General features: G+C 36.2%; 1 protein-coding gene across 6 annotated transcripts in view; it reads left to right on the top strand.

Annotated features, from left to right (window-relative positions):
• ClC-a (chloride channel protein 2) overlaps positions 1-13848 on the top strand; it is a 37582-nt gene extending 23734 nt beyond the window's left edge. For 5 of the 6 annotated variants that reach the window (XM_066740068.1, XM_066740069.1, XM_066740070.1 and 2 more), the window contains 12 exons: positions 2165-2450; positions 2540-2868; positions 4768-5171; positions 7238-7472; positions 7559-7721; positions 7805-8035; positions 10635-10858; positions 11016-11207; positions 11292-11434; positions 11526-11706; positions 11795-12022; positions 12493-13846. In XM_066740068.1, the coding sequence (XP_066596165.1) occupies positions 2165-2450; positions 2540-2868; positions 4768-5171; positions 7238-7472; positions 7559-7721; positions 7805-8035; positions 10635-10858; positions 11016-11207; positions 11292-11434; positions 11526-11706; positions 11795-12022; positions 12493-12699 (2823 nt within the window). In that variant the 3' untranslated portion in view covers positions 12700-13846. Of the gene's footprint in view, positions 1-1896; positions 1985-2164; positions 2451-2539; positions 2869-4767; positions 5172-7237; positions 7473-7558; positions 7722-7804; positions 8036-10634; positions 10859-11015; positions 11208-11291; positions 11435-11525; positions 11707-11794; positions 12023-12492 lie in introns of all 6 variants that reach the window. The other variant, XM_066740067.1, reaches the window with a different exon arrangement.
• Positions 13849-14293: the final 445 nt, after the last annotated feature.

The raw sequence follows: 14293 nt of genomic DNA on the forward strand, positions 1-14293 counted from the left end.
AGTTTCCAATTCGATCGACGCATTAAATTTGTAGCTGCTAAGAGTACAATGAAATATTTTATGTGCTTATGGCTAATCCATGTTGTGTTTTTACTACAAAGTCGCTGAACAATTTATTTTACGTATTGGTCCGAAAAGAGATGAAATTTGTAAAATTGCAAGCTACTGATATATATATATATATATCATAGGGATAGAGAAGAAATTGGAGTGGATCGACCGATTAAATTGGTCAATTTTTTATAATTACAAAAGCGTCTCGATCGAATCTATATAAAAGTGCAGGCGTAGTGCATGTGCGCAGTGTATTGTCGTGCAGCTAAATGTATATATACATTAGGGTGGCCATAAAAAAAAAAAAAATTTTCCGGTGCTTTTATTTTATTAAGAATTATGAAAAAATAGGAATCGAATTTTTTTAGATTTTTTTGAAGCCGTTAAATGTTGCCGATATCGTTTTTAAAGTTAAAAATCCGATGTTCTTCCACTTTTTCGAGGTTAGATGTAAACCAAAATTCTAATAAGCTTTTAATTTGTCAAAAATTATGAAAAAAAGAGATCCTCGAATTTTTAGAATTTTTTGAAGCCGTTAAATTGTGCTAATATCGATTTTAAAATTAAAAATTTAGATTTATTGAAAACGATTTAACGAAATTATAAATTAATATTGTGCTTTGAAAAGTCCTTTAGTTAGATTACAAGAAAATGTAATAAAAAAAACATTAATCCAGCATAATATTAATTTATAATTTTGTTAAATCGTTTTCAATAAATCTAAATTTTTAATTTTAAAAACGATATCGGCACCATTTAACGGCTTCAAAAAAATCTAAACAAATTTAATTCCTATGTTTTTATCATTCTTAACAAAATAAAAGCACCGGAAAAAATTTTCTTTTTTATGGCCATCCTAATATACATATATAGTACTTTTACTCGATACATCAGCTATAACATAGCTGCACATCTCATTCATTAAGAACTACAAACACACACACACACACACACACACAGGGTGGAACGACTAACATTTTTCTAGTCGAGATTAGGGCAACATTCTCAATAGATGGACAGTAACCAATAATTGGACGAAGGTAGTAATTATCATATATGTTTTGTTGAAATGATAACTGTCTTTTTTTTTATTTTAAAAAATATTTTTAGTTATTAATACATATTGATTACCTTTTGAATTTAATCCGAATCTTTTTTAATATTTACCATTCATTGTCCATCTATTGGTGTTTTTGGTTATTTGACAATTTTCTTTATTATAATCTAATTCAAATTATTTCTAATAGGTAAAATTATTTTTTATTCGATTTCGTCATTTGTCTTTAAAAAAAAATACTATATTTTATATATATATACAACAAAGTACTAAACTGACCATCTATTATTGGGCAAGTGACCATAGAACAGTTTCCTTTCACGATGCACGTGCATACATGCATCGCACGAGGGAAAATGCACTTTACGCGCGATTATTATAGGAAAACTTTATTTTCCTATATATATATATATATGTATTATCATACACAACAGCCTCAATGGATATGTTTTCTCTCTCTCCCTCCTATTCGGTACCCTATTTTATTTGATCAAAACTGAAAGAAAGAACGATTAAACTCAACACTTGACGTGTATCTATATATAATTTCGCAACATACAAAAATATTCGAATGGAATACATGCATGTGTTAACAAAATAATCAAAGATAAGAGAAGGAAGAATTAAACTCGAATTATGGAATTGACTCGAATCAGTTCGATTTATTTTATATCACCCTTATGGAATTAAGTTTTTATAACAATCGATATAACCATATTATATATGTATATACATGATGTTAGATGATCCAATTGAAAAAATAAAATGAAAATTATACCTGGCAGACCCTCGCAGGCTTTCTATCCATGTCCTCCGGCAACGTTGGAGGAAGGAGAGCAGGACTTTGATCCTTTCGACTATATCAACACTATCGTAAGAGTTTTCTCCAATATCCCTATATATATAACTCACACTCTAAAAAGTAAATCATTGCACGATCCTGTTCTCTCTCTCTCTCTCTCTCTCTCTCAGAACTATTTTACAACTGCACTATATATATATATATATAAGAAATTGTGGAAGGACGAGGTTATTAACGAGAAATTTGCGCAGATGTATGGTCGATACACGAAGGACCTCGGAGAATACGCGAAGGAAGAGGCGAGAAGGTCCAAGTACCAGGAGAGAGCGAGGAGAAAGTACGAGAAGACGAGGGCCGAAGGCCTGAGAAAGTCGAGGAGAGGAGCTTTGTGCCGGAAGTTGCTGGCTCTCCTGGCCTTCCTCTGGAAGCACACGGGGGCCAGACTAGGCGAGGACTGGGTCTTCCTGGCCTTGCTCGGCATCATCATGGCCTTGATCAGCTACGCCATGGACCGTGGCATTTCCATGTGTAACAACGGTCAGTCCTCAATGTCTTCGCGCTGTAACAACTTGTCAACTATACATATACGAGTGTAGAGATTTCTAACGTTGGCCTCTTTCCACTAGCCAGGATATGGCTCTACCAGGACCTTACGTCGCATCCGGCGCTGCAATACTTGGCTTGGGTGTCACTTCCGGTTTGCCTGATCCTCTTCAGCGCTGGCTTTGTCCACATAGTGGCGCCTCAGAGCATCGGATCCGGCATCCCGGAAATGAAGACGATCCTCCGAGGCGTCGCCCTCAAGGAGTACTTGACCTTCAGGACTTTGGTCGCCAAGGTCATTGGTCTGACGGCGACCCTTGGCTCGGGATTACCGCTTGGAAAGGAAGGACCCTTTGTTCACATCGCTAGTATCGTGGCCACTTTGCTGTCCAAGCTCGTCACTAGTTTTCAGGTATTTATATGCAGTAAGGAGTGTAACTGAAGCAAGGTTTTGTAATTTTATATAGAAACTTTTTATTTTTTTTGAATAAGTAACAAATTGGACAAAGAGTAGCTTTGATGAATACATAATTATACTTTGAACTTATGAAATATGCCTTTTTGATTACGAAACAGGTTTTTATTTACGTATTATGAACGAAAAGAATTGACTCGATTTTGAACTTATATCATCGAAAGTTACATATTTTCCTTTCAATCTTTTGTCCACAGTCCTTTAGCTTTTAAAACTGCATTAATATACGTCTTGGAATACCGTGTACCAGTGTTTCTCAATAATCCTGAGATATTTTTTACCATTGCTCCTTAATTCTTTTACGCAATTCTCTAATTGAAAATGGTATAGTGTATCGTACGAAGCACACAATCGTTATTTCAATAAGCTCCATAGATTTTCTATTGGATTAAGATCAGAGATTTGTGCAGGCTAATCTAAAGCTAAACATTTTCACTTTCCCGCCAGTTTTGTACACTTTTGGCCATATGATTCGGTTCCCGATCATGTTGAAAAACGACATTTTCCTCGGGGAATGGCATATTTTTAACAGCATCTAAAAAATGTTGCTGTAAAATATCTTTGTAAACGCACTGATTCATATACCAACAACAAACACCCCCAAAATATAAGGAAACTACCTTCATGTTTGAATGTTTGCTTAACAATGTGTAGTTTCAGTGATTCACCTTTCCGAATCCAACACCAAGAAATACCATCTGAACCAATTTGGTTAATTTTGGTCTCGTTCGACCAAATAACTCGTTCCCAATCAACAGTTGTCCATGCTTGATACTTTTTAGCAAATGATAAGCGAAGCTTAATGTTTTTTTTTTTATAACATCGGCTTTCTTTTACATTTAATAATTTTTAAATTAGTTTTTTTAGCAACTCTCCGAGCTGTTCACTCGCTAATTTTAATACCTACGTATTTATTTCTTAAGTATTTGTGCAGCCACTAAAGCAGAACTAACTTCAACCGATGTGTTCAAATGCACAATTCTTCGCTCGTTTTGCGGTGTCAACATTTTTCGCCTTCCTCCTGATGCACTCGATAATATATTTTTACAGTATCTTTTTCTAATTCTTTGCACTGTCGACTGTCTGACATTACACTTTTTCGCAACTTTACGCGTAGATAAGCCATCATTTAATAGGGAAGCGATTCTTTTAGTACAATTGGACTAAATTTTCTTCATAATGGTTTCTCTTACAGACATTTACTTCATCGTTCGACTGAATACAACAAACTGAAGGTTAATATATCCAGCTATTGAATGTACACATATAGAGCTAACAAATGTAAACATATCGCGATTACAGACGAGTTAAACCATATTTTTTCAAAGCGGTGCAAAACCGAAATAAAACCTTTTCTTCGGAAAAACAAAAATTAAAACTTATCTTGCAACCAAAGAAGCTTATTTCATCAATTAAAAGCATAACTATGCATTGATCAAATGTATTTTTTATTCGATTTACTAATTATGAGAATAAGTCAATTTCGTATAAGATTACATAACATTAGTTCAGTTATGCCCCTTACTGTATACAGGGTGAGGCACTGGAGCCACATATGGATTCAGAAAGACGCGTATCTCTTTAACTATTAAAGATATTCAATTTTTGCATAGGACCTTTTTGAAAGCAAATAACAAGAGGTTTCGAAAATATCCTATGCAAAACTTGAATATCTTTCGTAGTTAAAGAGATATGCGTTCTCTTTGTATTAATGCTTTGTATGGCGACTCAAATGTCTCAATACTTCCGGCTGCTGCAACGTCCTTCCCTAGATATGGACGAAGGACTATATCCTCCAGCTTATTATTATTATTATTATCTCCCGCGTTCTTCCAGGGTATCTACGAGAACGAAAGCAGAAACTGCGAAATGTTGGCAGCCGCTTGTGCAGTGGGCGTGGCTTCCTGTTTCGCAGCCCCGATCGGAGGTGTGCTCTTCAGCATCGAGGTAACCACCGTCTATTTTGCGGTGAGAAATTACTGGCGAGGCTTCTTCACCGCGGTTTGCGGTGCCACCATGTTTCGTTTGTTGGCCATTTGGTTCCAAAGCGAGGAGACCATCACCGCCATGTTCGCCACCAACTTTACCATGGATTTCCCCTTCGATCCTCAGGAGCTTTTCGTCTTCGCGCTCATCGGCGTTGGCAGTGGCCTCGGAGGAGCGTTTTACGTTTGGCTTCATCGCCAATACGTCATCTTCATGCGCCGGAACAAAAGCATGAACAATTTCTTGCAGAAAAAGTAAGCGTTACCACGTATACGTGTGCTCCTCCTTATATATGTATAAGGGGGGGGGGGGGGAGGGGAGATCGGAGTCGATTGTAACACAAAGAGAGTCATTTTTTTGGTCAAAGATTCTATCATTGTTAAAAATATCAAAAAATTGTGATACTTGCTAAACGTATGTTTAGAATGCAAATATATTTTTATCGAAGTGATATTTTAATTAATCTATATACGTAAACGATTAATATGGTACCACGTGCAATTTGTTACATTCGACACCAGATAGGTGTCAATTGTAACATAACCATTTTCAATTTTAAAATGTGTATAATTCCCATAGTGCATGGATAAAGAAGTAGTTGAAGATACTTCGATAAACGGAGTATGTTATCTAAAGATAACATGCATTAAAGAATGAAATTTACTTGTAAATAATCATAGTAACAACCATTGACTGTTTTATAAAAATAAAATTCTTTTTATAAAAATTATTTTTGCTTCTTGTTACATTTGAACATTTACTAGATCGGAACGATGATTATTGCAATATGTAATAAGTTATTGACTGCGTGATAGAAACATCTATGATTTTCCTGTTCAGTTAGCACGGTACAATCGACACCAGTTTACTAGTTACAATTGACCCCAAACGTTCCAAATTACTGCGTAGTATAATTTCGCCAACATGATATCATATTTAAAAATCATTCGACATTGAAAAATTCACTCAAGAAAATGACGATTTTAATCGTGTATTGAATTTTAATATTCATACAAAATAATAACCGAGCAATTCAGAGTTAATAGAGCAAGTGAAATATTTACAAAAGAGTGCAAAAAACTGATTTTCTCATTTTCACAAACAGTGGCTTAGCATTAAGGGGGGAGCCTCGTGTAATAATTTTTTAAAATCGATTTTTGTTTCATATATGGATAGTACATAGCCTAAAGATATTATCTTTAAAATATTAAATTAAAATTCGTACTGAGTACATAGTTATAGAGATTTTTGTAGTTGTGCGTCATGCAATAATATTGCTTGCGGAGCGTACTGTTCCGTTAGAAACAATAGCTTTCATTATTTCTGTGTACAGTCAAACCTTCTTTTCATACATTGTCTGAGACTACATTTCATATAAGTTTGGTAAAAATATTTGTTATAGTCAACAGTTATCGATCCTCTTATCATCCGTCAGCTGAGAGTCTCTTTCCTACTGGAAACTTTAAACGCGTTTTTCTCAAAACCACTTTTTCCGAATTGGCGTGACGCATAACTCGAGAAGTTCTCAACCGATTTATAAAAGTTTTTTTTGTTTTAAAGGTAATAAAATTCCCCTATAGATGAACCTCAAATTAAAAATATTTTGCGAATCAGTATTTAGTAATCTGTTTTAAAGATAAACAAAAAAATGGTCAAAATTAGACTTTATTTTTCACAGTTGATACTTAAGTTTAAATTATTATTTTTTTTTTCAATGAAACGAGGATCATCCAGAGGGGAATTTTATTAGGATTGTAGTTAAAAAAGGAAAACATGAATTCTTGGTTTTTTAGGGAAGCTACACGTCACGCCGTTTGAGGATGTTCTTGCGGACACTTAACAATAAAGTTAAATAACTTTTTTTACAACTCAACTAAAGTAAAGAAAAATATGATAATACTTTTGTGAATACATACAATCAACAGCAAAAATAGCGATTCGATTATATATTCCCTTATCCCTGATAAAATTCCAAAATCTGCTCATTTTTCGTGGTGTTACACGAGGCACCTCCCTTAACGGCCCTAAACTATTGCAACTACAGTATCTTCTAGTATTCAATGAAGTTCCTAAATATTTTTAAATTCCATTAACGGACAGAGCCATAAATTTGAATGTTACAATTGCCCCGTGTTACACAATTAACTCCAGTCTCTCCTATACATATATATATATATATATATATATATAGGTATATGTATAAGCATCACAATCAGTGGCAGCCAGTATATATATTCGAAATCGATACTTGCAACGACCACGAAATTTTTCTTTCGCTCTTAACTCGATCGTTTTATCTAATGTTTCTCTCCTCCTGCAGTCGATTCCTCTATCCTGGAATGGTATCACTACTGGTGTCCTCGGTGTCCTTTCCACTGGGTCTTGGACAATTTATGGCAGGAGCTCTGAACACTCACGACCAGGTCCATGGGCTATTCACGAATTTCAGTTGGACCAAGGAGAACCTCGGAGCTGAAGAAATGGACATCGTCAAGCATTGGTCCACTCCTTACACCGACGTCTTCACTGGATTGCTCAGCTACACCTTTGTAACTGTAAGAACCCTGCCTCTCTGCAAATATGTCCTATCAACACTTTGATTCTGATTCTGATCATTCCTATGTGATTCCATACATCGCAGTTCGTTTTCTCCATCATAAGTTCAACGGTCCCGGTACCATCCGGAATATTCATTCCGGTCTTCAAGATCGGTGCAGCTTTGGGTCGAGCGGTTGGGGAAGCCATGGCTCTATGGTTTCCCAATGGTGTCCGTTACGGCTCGCTGATCACTCCTATAATTCCAGGTACCTAATTTGATTAATTAGTCTGGTCGATTGATATATATACCGGAAGTTGTTTATATCTCACCATGGTACGTGTTTTTCAGGTGGCTACGCCACCGTGGGAGCAGCAGCTTTCTCAGCTGCAGTTACTCACACCATTTCTGTCAGCGTCATCATATTTGAAATGACCGGCCAGATAACCCACATAGTGCCTGTAATGATAGCCGTTTTAATCAGCAACGCGATTGCCGCGCTTCTCCAACCCAGCATCTACGACAGTATAATTCTTATAAAGAAACTACCATATCTGCCAGACCTTCTACCTTCCAGTTCTGGTAATTTCATGCGAGCAATTTTATTACCTATTTCTTGCATCTATTTTCGTAAAGGTCATTAGCCCTTATATGCAAGGTATTTGGCATAAGACGCCCCTAGCATGGATACAAAATGACGCATATCTCTTTAACTATAATAGATATTCAATTTTTTCACATGACCTTTTTGAAAGCAAATAAGAAGAGGTTTCGAAAAGCTCCTATACAAAATTTAAATATCTCCTGTAGTTAAAGAGTTACGCGTCATTTTGTGTCCTTGCTTTGGACGTCTTACGCGAAACACCCTGTATGTATACAGGGTGTCCGGTTAACTATGGCCAATCCGGGATATTCGGATAGAGGGTAAAATTTCGAGTAAAAAAGTTCGAAACACTATGTGGCTAGCACCCTTAATTAAAAAGTTATTAGCGATTAAAGATCCTCAGTTTTAATTGGATTTGCTTGGACGGAGGATTCTATTGGTCGCATTGTTAGCCCATAAACGTTAAGATTCAGTAAAAGTTAATACTAATGCAAACACACGAGCAGTGGACACACCCACTTGAGCCTGTGGTAGTGACCGAAAGCCGAGCGACCGAGTCTCGAGAGCGAGCGTCATAAAAACAATGAAAACATAAACACTCTTGACAATAGTTGCGAGCAAAAATTTAAACTTTTGTAATTTTCAAGTAAGAAGTTAATAATTATCATTTTTGAATTGTATGTATTTTTACGATGAAAATGAGTCCAAACACAATATAATTATGCCAATTTTAGAGTATAATTAACAGTTTGAATTAATTAATAATGTCGCTAAAAAAGTCAATTATGTCGCGCTTGGACTTATTTTCACCATAAAAATATGAACAAATCAGAAATAAGAATTAGAAATTTCATAAAATACAATTGCAAAAGTTAAATTTCTTATAAATGTCTTAATTTCATTACCCCGATTCCCACTTTCATCTGCCGATCAAGCGCGTAGAATTATCGAGCTCCCAAGGCTATTCATTCAACAATAGGCCTCGATTTAAAAAACAGAAAAACGTAAACACATTACATTAAACAAAGAGAAATTTAACTTTTGCAATTGTGTTTTATCAAATTTCTAATTCTTATTTCTGATTTGTTCATATTTTTATGGTGAAAATAAGTCCAAGCGCGACATAATTTTTCGAATTTTTTTACTCGAGATTTTACCCTCTATCCGAATATCCCGGATTGGCCATAGTTAACCGGACACCCTGTATATATATATATACACTGCCGGTCAAACGTTTAAGACCACTTGAGAAATTTGATTCAAGATCAGTCACTTCTTTAAACGCGCATAATTTCGGAATGAGGAAAGATAGAATGAAATTCAAAAAGCCGTTGGAAAGCTGATAAAATTCTACATATAGTGAAATTAGCTCAATGCACGGAAAACGTGTAGTTATCGAATTACAATTAAATCAAAATGCTGCTAAATTAAAAATGTTTAATTTTTCGTTATGTCAATTCAACTTGTTGTAGCACTTGCAACAATTATGGTAATAATGTGAAACTTTGGTGACATAAGGTTCAAATTTCAGCTTTAATTTGAGTCATCAAACGTCACGATATTCATTGTATTTCCTTATTTTTATAACTTTTTTCTGAGTAATGTCGAGAAAAATTTGTGACCAAAAAACAACTGCCTAAGCATTTGAAACAATTTCAGATCGAAGAATTTGCCGGTATTGAGTGAGTTATTCTACTTGTTCCATATTGCACTTTTATTCAATTAACACAAAATACCATTAATTTTTAAATTAAATCAACAAAAGTAGAGTAATAATTAACCAAATCGATTTTATTAATTCTAAGATTTACAATTATCATATTTCTTTTAACTGAATAAAAGTGCAAAATAAAACAAGTAGAGAAGCTCACTCAATACCGACGAATTCTTAAATCTGAAATTGTTTCAAATGTTTGAGCAGTTTTTTTTTTTTTGGTCACAAATTTTTCTCGACATTACTCAGAAAAAAGTTATGAAAATAAGGAAATACAATGAATATCGTGACGTTTCATGGGTCAAATTAAAGCTGAAACTTTGAACTTTATGCCACCAAAGCTTCACATAATTATCACAATTACTGCAAATGCTACAACAAGTTGAATTGACGTAACGAAAAATTAAAAATGTTAAATTTAGCAGTATTTTGATTTAATTGTAATTCGATAACTACACGTTTTCCGTGCATCGAGCTAATTCCACTATATGTAGAATTTTATCAGCTTTCCAACGGTTTTTTGAAATTTATTGTATCTTTCTTCATTCCGAAGTTATGCGCGTTTAAAGAAGTGACTGATTTTCAACCAAATTTCTCAAATGGTCTTAAACTTTTGACCGGCAGTGTATATATACATGTACGTCATTTCCATATAATATATATATATATATATATAAATATTCTTTCTTTCGCATTGACGCACAAAGACAGAACCAGCTCGTGGACATTTAATCGGGTAAAGTATACGAGAATTTTTATCAAGTTTTTTCATCCAATGATCGATCGCCCTGCAATAATCTCTTCGATATGTACAGTCTCTCTCTCTCTCTCTCTTTCTTTGTAATATGTATGACTTTTTCCAGGTATCTACAATATTTACGTGGAAGACTTTATGGTTCGAGACGTAAAATACATCTGGCATGGAATCTCCTATCAAAAATTGAAGGAAATTTTGAAGGAAAACCGTAAACTCCGAGGATTTCCGCTGGTCGATAATCCAGACTCGATGATTTTGCTAGGTTCCATTCAGAGGCTCCAACTGATCAAACTGATAGAAAAACACATTGGACGTGAGAGGAGGCTACAGGTATTTTTTCTTCTTCTTCTACCATTAATTAATCTATGTAGAATAATTAGTTGCTCGAGCAGTATTTGTTTACTTTATCCCATCGAACGATATATATATACAAGTTTAACCCCCCCCGGAGGATTTACTCATATCATAAGAAATTTGTAAAACTTAGGTCGCCCAGAAATGGCACAAGGAAGCCGAAGAACGTGCCAGGGAGGAGATGGAGAGACAGATGAGAGAGCAGGAAAGGACGAGGAGGCCATCGAGATTCGAGGTGATCCCAGCACCGGATATCCTCAAACTGCAGAGGCAGAGCGTCAATGACTTAACGATGACGGGACAAAATGGCAGTGGCCCTGATCACGTAAGGATTCCATCCACCTATATATACATATATATAGAAAAATATCCCAATAATTAATTCACCTCTAATTTTCTTATATAACAGCACACTTACCACTCACCAGTTTTTGGCTCGCAACCAAAAAAGTCAATCTTGAAGAAAACCAATTCGTTCACTCTTAAAGGATTCAGTCCTTTGGTCAGTCCCGCAGCTACGCCATATAGCACAGTCACCGGGGCTGAAAGCAGGTACGTATATATATATATATATATATGCATGTGTCACGACCAATAGTTTTCCAAAATTCCACGCACCAATCACATCAATTTTTTATTCAAGGATACGTCTGGCTTTCGAGGCGATTTTCCGAAAATCAGCAACATTGCAGGATGTGGATCCTGACCCTGAAATGGGAAACAGAAGGGAGAGCAACAGCAGCAGCACGGATGCTATAAATGCTGGTGCGCGTCAACCGATGCTGCAGGCTCCGAGTCCTGCGACCTTGAAGAAAGTTCAATTGGTGAGAGAGCGAGATGCGCGCGCGCGCGCGCACCTGCGGTAGTCTCGCTTAACTTTTCCTAACGAGCCATCGCAATGATCGTTTTTAGCCGAGAGAGAGGGTTATAGACATGTCCGCGGAGGACCAAAAACGATGGGAAGAGAGCGAAATGGCGCTCCAAGTGGATTTCTCCAGATGCCACATCGATCCGGCGCCCTTCCAATTGGTCGAGAGAACCTCGCTCCTCAAGGTTCACAGTCTTTTCAGTATGGTTGGTGTGAACCATGCTTACGTAACTGCTATTGGACGATTGGTCGGGGTGGTTGCTTTAAAAGAGGTATTCTAGACAACCCTCCCCCCTCACACTTATACCTGCACATTTATATTAGAAATTTCACATTTTATATTGGACTAGTTCGGGTGGCTATTCGCGATCTAAAGCGATTTAACATGGCGGAAGCAATAGGAATAATACAAAATTTCAAAAGACCTTAATTAGAAAGACAAGTAATATTAAATGCCCTAAGTATATTATTTCTTGTGGATTATTATCATATTGTGAAAAATGTGCTATAATACAAGCACAAATATGAAAGCTTTCCATATGTCATCGTACAATCTATCCTTATTCCATTGGTTCTTATAGACGATAGCGGCGTAGATTGAGATCGTGAATAGTCCAATTCGTTCTTCGCAATATAATTATACTAGTTTCAATTGGTTAAAAACCATCCTTCTTCCTCCTCATTATTATTCTTGCAATACTTGCAGAATTTTACTCCTATATATACAATTTTGTCTTTCTAGCTGAGAAAAGCCATCGAGGACGCAAACGCAGGGATTTTATCGACTCACACGGAGACGCAACAGTTGGGACTGTCGAGTTTGAGTTTAGCTAGGAGCGAAGCCAACTGCACCGACAGTAAAAACGTCAGCACTGTCAACTCCATAGATTCGGTCGTCAACGAGAAGGTGGAGAAGTTGGAGAAATTGGAGAAGCTGGATAAGGCATGAGAGAGGAATTTAACGCGAGCAAACTCTCTCGCACGTGCCTGCCACATCTCCTATCGTATATAGCTAATTGTGATAGTCGCGTTGCAGGATCTCCAAAACGTGGCCTTAAAACACACTGAGAAGAATTATGACGGCGCGACGCATCGAACGCAGAGCGATAAACTTTGTTCGAGAGATAAAACGTCTCTCCATATGGTGTGGACCAGATTAATAATTACAGATTCCCAAAGCATCCAGCGAGTAGTCCAAGTATATCGCGTAAACTATATATACCTAAAATACACGCGTCTGCACCCCCTCCTTTCTCCATTAGAAAAATAAATCTCTACTAATTTTCTGTGATATATATATGAATTAATATCCTTGCGATGAAAGGGCATTTCGATAAAGATTCTATATAGTATATACGTATGTATGCATGTACATCAAAAGAGCTTCCAAACGTTTAATTTTTGCGTCAGCAGTCAGTCGCTTCAGAGCTGCACACACACACACACACACACACACACACACAGTTTCTAGATATATACATAAATTTTACTTCCGAAATAACAGAGACGCCAATCGACCAGGATTTTCAATTCAATTCCAGTGCTCGATGTAATATGCTAATAAATTAATGTTTACCTTGAGAACGTGGCTTGAAAGATCATTCGATACGTTTCATAGATGTATAATATTTCAGACTTATGCTATACCTAAATTCTATATAACAAATAGTATAGGAATTCTCGTCCATCACTTTTCCTCGCTCCAACGCGCGAGTCTCCATTCTTAATTTATACAGTTATTATTTACCCCGTAATATAATATTTGTCTATACATATGTGATAAATCAATTTTTCCATTTTAATTAGTTCAATATGCATAAATTGTATATATAATATTCTATTTACTCGTTTAAATTGTAAGAGATTTCGACCATGTTTCGGAAATTCAGCACTTTCTTCTCTTAGATTTCTACTTGTTTCCAAAATACTGCAGAAAAAACTTATTGTAAATAATATCCAGTCAAATGCTCGTGCGCCTTTTCTTTTCGAAATGCTCCTATTATAAGATCTTTTGAAAAGTATATCTAATGTTCAGCTGCTATTGCTAAAATATCTCATCATCGGAATGTACATGTACAAAATTTCTGTATAACTCAACTTAGAAAAATTTCCTTCGTATTATCAAATTATCGGCCTCATTTATTTCATATCCAAAGCCAGCTTGCTTCCTACGAAGAAAAAACGATGAAGTATGATATATTAAGGTATGTGTAATTAATTGATAATTGCTTTTATATATATATATCGTACTAATTGCTATATGAATAGAAACGTCGGAATGTGTGCATTTAGCTCGTACACTATACAAGTGAAGTGGAGTTAGTTTCTTAAGTACGTAGTTTGATTAAGCCGTGGGTAAACGAAAAGATCCGACGATATTTGAACTGATCCAAATATTCGGACCCGACCCAACCCGACCAACCAGCTTCACTTTTACCTAGCACCAACTGACGTCGGTTCCGTCCGTCCGCGCCGTCCGGTTCCACCACTTCCGCCGACGTTCCCGGCCGAGGCCCGACTCCCCCCCCCCCCCCCCCACCCCG

The sequence above is a fragment of the Prorops nasuta genome, unplaced genomic scaffold (genome assembly GCF_024137725.1).
Source record: "Prorops nasuta isolate Cenicafe-Biocafe unplaced genomic scaffold, Cenicafe_Pnas_1.2 PNAS00022, whole genome shotgun sequence".
Taxonomy (NCBI): Eukaryota; Metazoa; Arthropoda; class Insecta; order Hymenoptera; family Bethylidae; genus Prorops; species Prorops nasuta.